The sequence below is a fragment of the Centruroides sculpturatus genome, unplaced genomic scaffold, assembly GCF_000671375.1.
Source record: "Centruroides sculpturatus isolate CEXI.00-Female unplaced genomic scaffold, Cexi_2.0 scaffold217, whole genome shotgun sequence".
Classification (NCBI taxonomy): domain Eukaryota; kingdom Metazoa; phylum Arthropoda; class Arachnida; order Scorpiones; family Buthidae; genus Centruroides; species Centruroides sculpturatus.
In genome coordinates this window covers 637018-650104 of record NW_019384750.1, presented here as the reverse complement: position 1 = coordinate 650104, position 13087 = coordinate 637018, and the positions used below count along the sequence as shown (strand labels likewise).

At 33.3% G+C, this 13087-nt stretch overlaps 2 protein-coding genes across 3 annotated transcripts in view; one reads left to right on the top strand and one right to left on the bottom strand.

The window, feature by feature from the left end:
* Positions 1–3664: 3664 nt before the first annotated feature.
* Positions 3665–8511, top strand: LOC111628538 (four and a half LIM domains protein 2-like). 2 transcript variants are annotated; one of them, XM_023372347.1, is made up of 8 exons: positions 3665–3851; positions 6456–6554; positions 6627–6869; positions 6933–7148; positions 7213–7413; positions 7500–7674; positions 7760–8116; positions 8196–8511. In XM_023372347.1, exons 1-8 carry the CDS (start codon positions 3825–3827, stop codon positions 8360–8362), a joined length of 1485 nt encoding a protein of 494 aa, XP_023228115.1. In that variant the 5' UTR covers positions 3665–3824; the 3' UTR covers positions 8363–8511. The 2 variants fall into 2 exon arrangements, with proteins under 2 accessions (XP_023228115.1, XP_023228116.1); XM_023372348.1 differs by having other exon boundaries at positions 3667–3851; positions 6636–6869.
* A 2685-nt stretch (positions 8512–11196) lies between these two features.
* LOC111628558 (BTB/POZ domain-containing protein 6-B-like) overlaps positions 11197–13087 on the bottom strand; it is a 21542-nt gene continuing 19651 nt past the window's right edge. The window contains exon 3 of the mRNA XM_023372382.1: positions 11197–12033. Within this exon, the coding sequence (XP_023228150.1) occupies positions 11382–12033 (652 nt within the window). The 3' untranslated portion in view covers positions 11197–11381. The remainder of the gene's footprint in view (positions 12034–13087) is intronic.

Below are 13087 nucleotides of genomic sequence, written 5' to 3'. Positions count from 1 at the left end.
ACAGCCAAAAATATTAAGGTGGTCGGTACACGACTCTCCTCTAATGTATTTTTAATTTTATTTAAGTGTTGTCAGTGTTTTCACGTATATTTGTTACTTGTAAAAATAAATAAATAAAGTATTTAATATGTACAAATATTCTGAATTTTCCTCCGGTTGCCCCATTTTGGGCCTGGCCGAACCCATAATGGGCCTGCTTATGTGTGCACTAAGAGGCTTACCTGTGGGCACTAAGAGGCCCTCTTAGTGCCCACAGGGCGGAAAGAGTAAAAAAAAAGTACCGACCAGTTACCGTTCTAACCGTATTAAGATCTTAACGAGCAATTATTTATTATGACATCGTCACAATGTCGGGCTGTTATTATTAATTACATATTATTTATTTAATGTTCTCCATCTCAAATTAAGTATTTTGCTCCTGTACATCATACTTTTCCTGTTAGCAATAAAGTTGTGCCGTCATCTAACTCCTTTCAGAAGAAAATTTTGAATTGAAAAACCGTGACTTGCGGTGCAAACCAAAAGTTCGTATATAGTTAATTGGGGCTTCCTGTACCTAATCTTTCCATATCTGGTCTCGGCTTTTAGTCTATCTAACTGTCTCGAGAACGAAGTTAGATAGATGAAAGCTGAAAGTTAAGAAAGAAAAGACAGATAGACACTGGAAATTTATAGGTCTATACTTTTTTCAAATTTCAGTCTAATGATAATACAGTAGAACCTCGAAAACTCGGCTCTCGATAACTCAGCACTCCAGATAACTCGGCCACACCCTGGCAGGGCAAAAAATCCTTAGTTAATTAATTTTCATTGTAGACAGCTTTATAAAAGTATAAAAGCTCTCATAAAGTATTTTTCTGAGGTCTGTCTTATCAGGTAAATTACTGTACACAGTGTATTCATTAATTTTCATTTTCATGTAGTAAAGGCTCCATGCCTTCATAAAGGACGTACTTTTCCTTTGTTTAAAGGTATTTGGGCAGTTTATTCTCTGTTGTATTCTCAAGTAAACAATACATACAAGTACAGTACAGTATTTTCTGAGGAAACACTCGTACTCATTTTTTTAACCCCATTCCCGATAACCCGGAATTTTCACAAACTCGGCCACCCTTCGGTCCACATTAGGCCGAGTTTTCGAGGTTCTACTGTATAAATTTGTTACAGCGATTTTTTTTCAAGCAAATAATAGTACAAAATTCTTTGACAAAAGTAGAATAGTGTACTATTGTATCAATACTATAATTAATAATAATAACATTTATTCGGAAAAACATAGGAGAATATCTTCGAAAGTTTACACTAAATTTCACTGCTTACAATTGTCACAAATAAAATGCAAAATATTTTCTTGATCGGCACATTTGATATATGCCTAACCCTCATATGAAATACACTGTACTCAGTCTTCTTCAATTAAATTTTTAATCCTGATCTCGCATATAAAAAACTAGTTGTTTTCCATTTCTTCATCGAAAATTCATTGACTACTGTGACGGTCCAAAACCCTTTTGTTTTAGAACAGTATCACCTTTCTAATAAACCTCCTTTTCACCTAATATTATTAGAAAGGTTTATTAGAAAGGGGGATTTCTTTTCGAGGGAGACGATCTCCTCGAAAAAAAATCGTTAGTATATCAATAAAAGAAATCTCCTCCATTTGTTTAAAGGTAATTCTATAGACGTTAATATCAACAAGATGGGAATAAGAGATGTTTTTTTTATCACCTCTTTGGTTGCACGTGACACGTGCTTACGGCAATGAATCGCCTCGTTCGTAGTCAAACGCGACGTTTAATATAAACAATATCTAGAGTGTTTATCAGTTTACAGAAATTATTGTCAGATAAATGTTAATTTATGGATGAGAACCGTCAAACCTATAGAAATTTATATGATAAAATCATATCTTCTAGACACTGATATCAATAAATTAAACAAACTTCTCTGTGCCAATGGTCCGTACTAGCTAGATTCAGACATCAACACACGAACAGGTGTGCGCATAAATCATTAATGATGTCATAGTTCTCATCCCCTCAAAAGTAGTATAAAGAGGGCTTGGACGCAGTCCACAAGGCAGACATTTCCAGGGCGGACATCGACTGCCACATCTACTGACTGACCCATCCCGCCAACCCATCCGTCGCTACCTCGCCATAACTGCCGTGACGATCCAGGAACGTTTTTACCAACGACCCATATTACGGATCGGGAACTTAGAGATATTTTTTTGGATATCTATTTGTATACTCTCTCTCTGCGAAATCTCTCTCTGGGAAGTCTCTCTCTCGTCTCTTATTTTAACTTAGAGAATAGAGATTAGATGTTCCATATGAAAGACGAATTATTATCGCGACGTAGAATAGAATTTTTGTAGCTCTTCACTTTCGCCTTTGATATGTACAATTTTTTAGTTGTTTATTAAATGTGTTGTTCTTGTTCAATCTGTGTATTTATTTGGGAACCTATCAACTTACCCATTAACCTCCCACTCATTTCATTTTGCCCTCCTATAAAGCCATCCTCTGATAGAGCCGCCGGTAAGTGGGGACAACTAACCCTCTCGGTTCTCACACTACTTATTTGAAGAACCATACTCATATTTTCGTTAACTTGGATATCTCTCATTTGATTTACTGTACTAATGTTTTTGGAATTGAAAATGTAGAAGCTGTCTGTCGTCGAGTCGTATTGTTTGCAAGAATTTCATCTATTGCCTTTTTTCATACTAGCTGCTGTCCATTTTACTTTCTTCTTTTTTTCATTTTCTGCCTTTTTTCTCTAAATTGGGAAGAAAGAAAACTGAGACCTTCTCCTTAAAAATTATTTTTGGTCGGTACTGGACGACTGCCACGGGGTAACATTTTGGATATTGTTCGTTGTATACAGTTTTATATTGTGAAAGTAATACGATTTATCTAAACGTAATATTACTGTAGACAAACTACTTTGTAAAATGAAATTAACTACTCGTCCCCAAAGTAGAATTAAAGCCGCGAAAATAACTTTTGAAGCTTTTGAACTCTTCTCTGCCATGCAGGCTTGTGATATTGTGAATTGTGTTTTGTGTGTGTTTGTCTGCGATTGTATTTTTAGTCCATGGTGTGTTACTACTGCGACTGCTCCAGCATAAACTAATGTATGAATGTCTGAGAGTGTAGAAATTGAATGAATTTAGTTTGGTAGTGAGTATTTACATAATTTAGTGTTTTTCCTACTACCTTTGACGTGTTGATTTTCTTTTTTGACGTGTTTTTTGGAATTTACAACACGCATTGCACGCTTCACTTAATTGTACTGTGACGTGTTTCGTGTACATCTAAGGTAAAACGATAATAATTTGCTTGACGGCAGTTTCTGTACCTGTAAGGTTTACGAGTATAATTTTGGGGGTATCGCTGGTTTTTTAAGCAGTTAGCCTACATTAGTTCACTTATCTAAAATGTATTGATGAGTTCGAACGTTATATTAAGAAACAAGAGATGAATGGCATTTATGAAAATGTTTAGAGATTTATTCAGTATGAATACCATTCAATATTCTATAGAATGTAATTGGCAAGTCATCTTCTGACCAAACCGAATACTTAACGGGTTCTGGCTGATATTGTTAGCTTAATTATATTTTTATCTTTAATATCTTTTTTTGCAATTAATAAGAATCTTATTTATTACTGATCTTGATATCGGCAATAATAAAACAATACATAAAACAAACAATAACTTTGGTGAAACAACAAAGGGCATTAATAATAGTTGCAGAGAATACGAAGAAAACTCGAATAGCATCAATATCTTAATCTAAATTTTAAAGAAAAGATAATGGAGAGAAAAGACAACACACTTTCGGCAAGTTGCTATTTATTTTTAAAAATATAATTTCTCTAGTAAAGTTTTAAGACTTATCAGTTTATCAATCTATTTTATTAATCTAACGGTTGAAATTATTACTTAAAAATACTTTATTTATAAAACATGCAATTTAAGTTTATTGAAATTATTTTATTTGGATTCTTATTTTATAAAATACATTTCTGGATAATAATGCAGAATAAATAAATAATTCAAGCTATGGATTTTATAAAATGCATTGCTTGAATTAATATATACAGTAATGAATTAGGACTTCTAAACGCTGCTTTGAGGTTTTTATTGGAAGTTGTGATCAAATAGGCTTACAGTATTTAGTACTTTAATTCTAAATATTTATAAATATTCAAAACGTTTGTCGCAAGAAAAGCATTTTAGATTATATATTTCAAAATGATCGCACTTTTATGTCCTACAAATGAAAAGAAGATCGGGACTGTCCATACATTACGTAACTCGGATATGGAGAGGTGAATGGATAGTTATAAAAGTAATCGCTAGGATGAGTCGTAAAGGGTTGGAGTTTTTTACAAAAACATTACGTAATTCTAAGGTCTTTAAGTCGACTGGTGTTGTTTGTTAAATATATAAGAATTAAGCTATCAGTATTTTCGGAAAAAAATATAAAAGATTATGAATGGATTAATGAATACATGTTCTCATTAGGAACATGTATTTTAGATACAACTGGTATGGAAGTTCCAGGTATTTGTAAAAAAGACAATAGTGGAATACCGGTAATACCACACATAGATGCTCTTATCAACCTTGGATTATTACGGAATGGTTTGTTTTTGTTCCTGGAATGTTGTATAGCGTTTACGTTACTGCTTTGTTTATGTTATACATGTACGACTGATGTTTAATATTCACGTACTATGTAGGATTACCCTAGTACAATTAAGAGAATTGATCGATAATACATAATTTTGCGGGTGGGTACGTACGACATTATGGACCGTTACGGGGGTGGGATGGTAATTGAAAAGTATAAAAATAGCGTTACATAATTTATGGATACTCCTTCATGTTGAAATATGTCAAGTTGTTAGTCCGAACCAGATACACTGGAAACAAAACATTTCAATTGTTTCTACGGGTAATTCAACGAAAAATTCATTTGTCAGGATACGATTATAATCTATAATGGTTGATCTAACATAGATGAGAATTGAAATCTCGCTTACATATACAGTAGAGCGTCGATTATCCGAATCAATTGGGGACTGGGGTTATTCGGAAGATCGATGTTTCGGATAACCGATTATGTGCGAAAAAATATATTAATTTATCCCATCTTACATTTTTCTCCGTTGCGTGTCGCTTCGCGTTGAATTTTCGTCGATGTTAAGCTTAACGAAGACTATTGTATCGTTAAAAATTATTTTTTTATTTTGTACAAAAAAAATAAATATATTGAAAAATATAAAAGCAATAAAAAATTATACTTCAGAAGTTAATTTAGTATCAAAAACGTAAAATATTTGAGTAGCCCAAGACATAGCCAAAAATTGCAGCGCCACAGCACTTGCGAAAATTAAAATTTGCCGACTGGAATTCTTTCGGATAATTGACGTTTCGGATGATTGACTTTCGGATAACTGACGCTCTACTGTATTATCATTCCGACCACATAGTCCAATTTTGTTGAAGTTTTACGGTTTCAGGAATAAAAGCTAATTCAAAGCCGAAAGCGCGGATCTACGGAGGACGTTATACCCCGATCGCACCGAGCATTTCGATCTAGATTGTGACTAAGGTCGGCGACTATGCCGTGGTAAGACCTCTCTCAACCGTTTCAATCTCGACTGAAACGAGGTTCAATCGCGATCGACTCAAGAAAGTTCTTGAAATTAGATCCAGCCATAACAGAGATCCCACAATTCCACGCGAGCGAGAAAATACAAGATGGCTGCGGAACAAGTGTCGGGTTACTAACAGAGAAATAAAAAAAATATCTGAAGAGACGATGACATCTGTCTATTATTAGATGTATGGCAAGAAAAAGTACTGTATTTTTTTCTAACCAAAACTTCATTTTGTTTGTTGGTGTTCTTGACTAACCGCGTAGTTATGTCAGTTTTATCATCGTCTGTAATAGCCGTATTCTTCTCATGCGGACTGCTTGTGCGAACAGCACGACGTTCGACTGGCGACAGTCACAATCCAGATTGTAGGTAAATCTGGAGATCGAAGTGAGTCGTGGATTGTGTGCGAACGTAGTATTAGGGACTTAAGCCCTTCCCACTGAGAAGAAAAAATTAAAATTGATTTTTTCAGCTTCAAAACGTTTTCTTAAAAACGTTTAAGTTAGCAAATATGGTTTCTCGTACCACCAGCAATACAATCATCTTGAACGTGTTAATGCAATAAATATAATTATTCAAGTATTTTAAATTTTAGCTAACTCCCGAAGAAGAACCAAAAGGAATGTAGATCGGTGGCAGATCCAAATCATTAAAAATTTCATTTTAATTTAATTAATACAAGAGTTGCCTCGCCACGTGGAGTTTTTGACATATTTCAATTCTTAATAAAAAAAACTCATTAAAATAAATTTTCTGAATCACTCTTAATTTATAGATCGAGATGAAAGACCAACATGAACAAAATAGAATGTTGAAACAAACTGCTTCGGAAGAATGCTATTCCTGGGTGCCATCTGACTTATCGGCAGATAAAGTAGGCAATTGTCTTACATAGGCTTAATTTTCAGATACTGTATTAAAGGCTTTACCTTCTGATTCAATCTAGTATTTTCAGATCCAATTGTACTTTACTCAAATCCCTTGGGAAAAGGTACCTCGAATTGGAACATGCGGTGAAAAATATCGCGAACAACAGATTATAATACAGCTTCCTAAACAAGATTTCTCTGCAAATTCCTGTAAATTTTTAGAGAAAGAATATCGGAAGCATTACGATGACTTTCTTTGTGAACGCAATAAAACAGCAATGGATATTGCTTACATCACAGGTGGTTTGGAGCATACCTCGGTAAAAATGAAACAAAGTAGCTTTTTCTTTGGTAAAATTTCTTAGATAAAATTTTAATTACAGTACTGCTACGGTTGTGAAGGAATCATGATACTCGGAGATTTAGCAGTAATAAATTCAAGATTAGGAGAAAACAATCCGTTTCACCCGGGCTGCTTCGTGTGCTCAGTATGCAAAGAATTATTAGTGGATTTAGTTTCTTGTACTGTAGACGGAAAAATTTACTGCGAACGTCATTACGCAGAAGAAATAAAACCTCGATGCGCGGCCTGTGACGAGGTAACAATTTTAGATTATTTTAAGTCTATAATGGATAAAAAATAACTTATTTTGACTTTTTTAGCTTATTTTTGACGGGAAGTATATCAGAGCAATGTCAAAAGATTGGCACACAATTCATTTCTGTTGTTGGAAGTGCAATGAATCTCTTACAGGCCAGCGATATCTTATAAGAGATGATCAACCATTTTGCGTTCATTGTTATGAAAAATTGTATTCCGATATTTGTAATGAATGTGGAAAATCAATAGGAGTAGATTCAGAAGTAATATTTATTTTTATTTCTAAATATATTTATAATTTCACAAATTTCTTAAATTTATTTTCATTAATTTCATAAATTTTCCTCAGCATCTCTCCTACAAAGACAAACATTGGCATGAATCATGCTTTTCATGCAATAATTGCCATACTTCTTTGATAAATAAAGTTTTCGGTTCGAAAGCAGATCAAGTTTATTGTGCGATCTGTTACGAGTCGGATTTTGCCACCAAGTGCGAATGTTGCGGTGAAGTACTTAAAGCTGGTACGGAAAAACTTCACCATTTTCTTAATCAAAAAATACTTTCATTGTGTTAATTGTCGATTTCAAAATGTAACTTTTATTTTAGGTACAAGAAAGATGGAGTATGAAGATAAACAATGGCACGAAAATTGTTTCCTTTGTGTTGTTTGTGCTAATTTCATAGGTAACAAGAGCTTTATTCAAAAAGATAACAACATATATTGCCCAAGTTGTTACGAAAAAAAGTTTTCCGTACATTGCATCAAATGCTGTCAAGTAATTGCTACTCATGGTGTGACTCACCGCAACAAGCATTGGCATAGAGAGTGTTTTTCTTGCACTAGCTGTCAGAGGGTTTTGGCGGGACAGCGGTTCACATTCAGAGACGAGAAACCCTATTGCGCCCAATGCTTCGGAGAGTTGTTTGCAAAAAGATGCAACACCTGCAACAGACCAATTACTGGTAAATTTTTATTTATTTTTTGTATGTATATGAAACATTTGTAATGAAATCATATTCAGCAAAATTCATTTTGTTACAGGCATTGGTGAAACACGTTTTTTATCCTTTGGAGATCGGAATTGGCACTGTAATTGCTTCTTATGTGCCGTGTGTGAACGATCGCTTGTCGAAAAAGGATTTATTGCAGACGGAAGAGCGATCTTCTGTCTTGAATGTGACAAGCAAATAGTTAATTTAACAAACTGATTTATCATTTTGTTGAATTAACCATTTTAGTAGATACATTTCATGAATGATTCATAATTCATGAAATTTATCTACCAAAATTTAAAACAATCATTTCAGCGACACAAAGATACAAAATTATAGAATTTTTCTGTTTCAATAAAATTTAAATCCATTACGAGTGATTATTTATTGTAAGATCTTCACAATGCCGGGCTGCAATTTTTAATCATATTTTAAATTTATTTCATTTAAAATATATGATCTCCATTTCAAATTAGTAGCATCTTGCCCCTGTACAGTACATTATACTTTTCCTTTAACGATAGATCATCTATTAACTGCTTTCAGGGGAAAAGTTTTGAATTGAAATAACGCGACTTTTCGTGGAAGTTAATGTATAGTCAAGCAGTTCCTCCTCCTCCTCCAAGGTTTCTATATCTGGTGTCTAATTCCGTTCTCGACATTAAGGAAAGGAAGACAGACTGACGGATGGACGACAGTGGGCATTTATATGTCTACAATTTTTTTTCAAATTGCAGCCCAATTATTAATATAACACTAAAATTTTTATCTATACTTGTAAAGGAGAATGTTTAAGTGTTCGCTATACACTACTAGGCCGTTCGACCAATTGGTACGAAACTCGGCAGCTACATTCAAATTCTTCTAACTTAGATCATGTACATCCCACCTCAAATTATCGATTAGATTTTTATATATCGATTAAATTCTGTCTACGTTTGATTGCTGGCGTTACATCTACCGCCAGCTATTGGAAAAAATTTAACAAAATAATTAACTAAATATAATTCTTACAAAAATGATATAATTTTAAAAAATATCTATTATATTCACTGAATTACTGCGACAATGATATAGAGAGAAATGCATGCCGTATTACGCATTACTGCGACAAGTAGCACAGCACTTGCCTGCTTGAAGTGTAGTAGTGTTATTCCCCTGTACATCATACTTTTCCTGTTAGCAATTGAGTCGTGCCGGTTACGTATGTAACTCCATTAGGGAAAATTTTTGAATTGAAATAACGTGACTTGAGGTAAAAACCAGAAGTTCGTATATAATTAATCGGGGCCTCCTGAACATAAGGTTTCCATATCAGGTCTCAATTTTCATCCATCTAACCCTTCTCGAGATTAAGGAAAGACAGACAAACAGACGGATGACAGTGGGAATTTTAGGTCTACAATTTTTTTTCAAATTGCAGCTCAATGATTAGATTTAATAGGTAGAGAATATTATTTACTTATCTTGACAATAAAAATTAATCTTATTATTATAACACGTCTTCAAGTGGCAATCGTTGTACATTATATTGTATGAAATAAAGACTTTCATAGAATCGTTTATAGTGATAATATACCTAGGCTTACCATAATATATAATATTTCCCCCCCTCAAACCTGGACAATTATGAGAAAATACTCACATCAGAAAATAACAAAATAATTAACTACTAGGATAAGTTCCTACGATTGGAAAGACTAAATAAAGAAGTTGTTAACAAAAAACAAGGAGTTAAAAACAATTTTTAATAACTTGGATTTACGTTATTATTAAGAAGTTATTAATATTTATTTTAAAATTTTATGTTATTTTTAATGACATCGAAATTTAATGCGATTTAAATCGTTACCTTCAAAATATGACAATATATTTGAGGAAGTTCCTTCCGCTGCTTTAAGGCTTGCCTTATGTTTCGCACATTTCAAGTGATTTTAACGTCCGAACGCCCACCACGAGTTACTGAAAATTCTGAAAAGTACAGTTTACATTTCACTTTGCCAATACGATCGCAAACTTTTTTCAAAAACGGATAATTCTTTTTTAATTCATCGGTAGACACGCGGTTTCTTTTTGGCATTTTGGAGATTAAATTAATTTAGTGCACAGTAGAAAATAATCGCAAATGCCGACTAGCAATTCGAACGCGACTAAGATAGGACATGCGGAACAATGACATGCCAGTGTAAGTTTCAGTATAGCCAACTCTAATTGAAACGAAATAAATAAAAAAAAGAAATAAAAACATCTGGATCTCATAGGCTACGTGCTATTATAAATTCTGTGAAAAAATATCTGGATTAAAAAATAAAACATGCAAATTCATTAGGCCACATGCTATAGATTTTGGGGAAAAGATCTAGACAACATTAAAAGTACTTAAATTGAGATACAAAATATTTAGATTGGCAACAGTGTGTATAACCGAGGGGATATTTTAATAGCCAAGTCGCCATTTTACTAGAGGCTGCACTATTTTTATTTCTTGTATATTCGGCACTTTTAAAATTTTACCAAATAAACGGGACAAAATGACAAATTGGCCGGGACACAGGGACCACATTATCAATTCGGGACAGTCTCGGTCAAAGCGGGACGTCTGGTAAGCCTAAATATAGTCTACCTGTTTTCACTTTATCCATTCTGAATATCGGATAATTTAATACACGTGTCTTTGTATTCTATATGCTTTTTAAGTTTGTTAAGATGATGTTTCGATTTTACGTATTCCGCGATTTAACATATTTTATTATTACTGTATTATTAATTCCTTGAAAAATGTTAAACCTAATTTTTACTGTATATAGAGTAGACAAATTGTGCATGAAACGAAATATATTCCATATTAACAAAGCTAGAAGCATTATAATCGATTTCAGTAAAATTTATTTCACGTACGTATTTTATTCTGATATAAATCAAACATTTAAATATATTTTAAAAATTTAAGACAAACAAAATTAAAACTGAAATTGAAATTAAAATGTATTGATAATTGTTTTGGAGACTCAACAAATACGGTAGACTCTGCCTATTGAAATCATAGACACTGTTATCAGTCAGATAATTTATCAGAATCAACATAACCCAGAACGTATTCATTTTCTTGTAGTTATAATTATTATTAATTAAAAACCACAGTAATAATAATTATAATTGTTTTAACATGCTCCGTTAAAAAAAAAATAATTTTACCATCCTTTCGAAGGAATTTAGCAGCCATTTGACTCAGACTTCACTTCTGAGAGGGAGGTCCTGTTCCAAACCAATCAGGTAGTGGAACATTTCTAATTTTAGCAATATTTAATGCCATTTGTACTATTTCTTTTTTCGAAAATACTACTGTCAAATCGGGTAATTTAATAAATTCTTCCAAATTCATTGAGAGAAAATTGATGTAAGGAAGAAGGAAATTCATTACAGATCTGATTTCCTTACGCATATTTTTTTCTTTGATATTCTCGCTTATATCTTTTTCCTTTTCATTTGTTTCGGATTTTTCCTCGATATATTTCTTGTTTCCTTCTATTCTACGCTTGGCCCATACCAATACTGCTCTAAATATATCTGATTCACTTGCAGTATTTAACTTCTTCTGCCGAATTAAATATTCTACGACATCACCCGAAAGGTTAGCGAATGATTCGGATTCCAAAACAGTTTTCGAATTTTGAGGAATTATGTTTTCACACTTAGTAATTAAAATCTCATCTTCGAGTAACCGAGCCACTTGAAAAATTTTGCTAACATTATTTCCTGTAAGCTTTGGTACAATTTGAGTTCTACACAAATTCATTAAAGAAGGAATGTGATATTTGTGAGCAGCATAAAATGTAGAAATAATATCTTCTGGCAATTTTGCTTCAAACTGGTCTGTATATATATACCTGAAAAATATACGTATTCAGTCTAAATTATACGTGAAACTGCACAACACTTATCTTCATAATAATTAGATATTATTAGTTAATAAACATGGCCAGGGTAAAGGATCAAAGGATAAAGGCATCAGCCTCCACCTCCGGAACACTCAGGTTCAATTTTATTAATTAGTAATTTAGTAATTTAACCACATCGCGAATCTGCCGAAAATGGAAATGGCATTGTTATAGCCCATGGGATAAAACAAATTAAAATAAAAAAGGAGCTGTTAATGATGATAAAGGATAGTGGGGCTATCCCATATGTCTAGTGGTTAGGATATCTGGCTTTCACCCAGAAGGCCCGGTTCGATTTCCGGCATGGAAACACTTTAGGCCAGATGGCCGAACAGTCAAGGTGGTAGCCTACCGCTCTGGGGACCCGAGATCGAATCCGGACGGGTCGAAAAATCCCCAGAAATTTTTCGCGGGTGGTCCGTCAGGATATGTCGGGCCCCGTCCTTTACCACCCGGCCGTACCATTGTGAGCCTGGCCGAACCCATAATAAGATTGCTAAAAAGAGGCCCTCAGTGCTTACAGGGCGGAAAGAGTTTAATAAAAGGAGAATGGGGTAAAAGTGCGCAGTGGGAATATAATTAGTTGTATAAATGTCAGGTTGGTATTACTGAGTTAGTTCTTGCTGAATTGTTGAGGACTTAATAATAATATTTTTGAAATGATGAAGCAAGGTTTATTTTTTATCTTCCTGATATAATATTTTAATTGTTTACATACTATATTTCATAATCTATATATGAGCCGTTTATTTTGAAAATGGGGCAAGTCCAATTTTTGTTATTGCGAGATATTTAAAGGTTTGCATTTCAATAAATTTAAAAATATTGGTAAGTATTAATAGATATATTTTTAATATTTTGTGGTACCAGATAATGTAAGTTTATAATCCAATAGTGTTTACAGTGCTGACTAAAAAAAGTAAGAGTTTCATTATAACTAAATGGACTTGCCTCACTTTCAAAATTAATGAATTATTGTAATCGTTCATTTAATTGGGAATTT

Excerpts from the sequence above, each read along its gene's own strand:
- LOC111628538 (XM_023372347.1), top strand. The coding sequence starts at position 3,825 with ATGGAGAGAAAAGACAACACACTTTCG. Across the intron at positions 6,555-6,626 it reads CTGACTTATCGGCAGATAAA|TATTTTCAGATCCAATTGTA; the intron begins GTAGGCAATTGT and ends GATTCAATCTAG. Across the intron at positions 7,675-7,759 it reads CGGTGAAGTACTTAAAGCTG|GTACAAGAAAGATGGAGTAT; the intron begins GTACGGAAAAAC and ends CTTTTATTTTAG.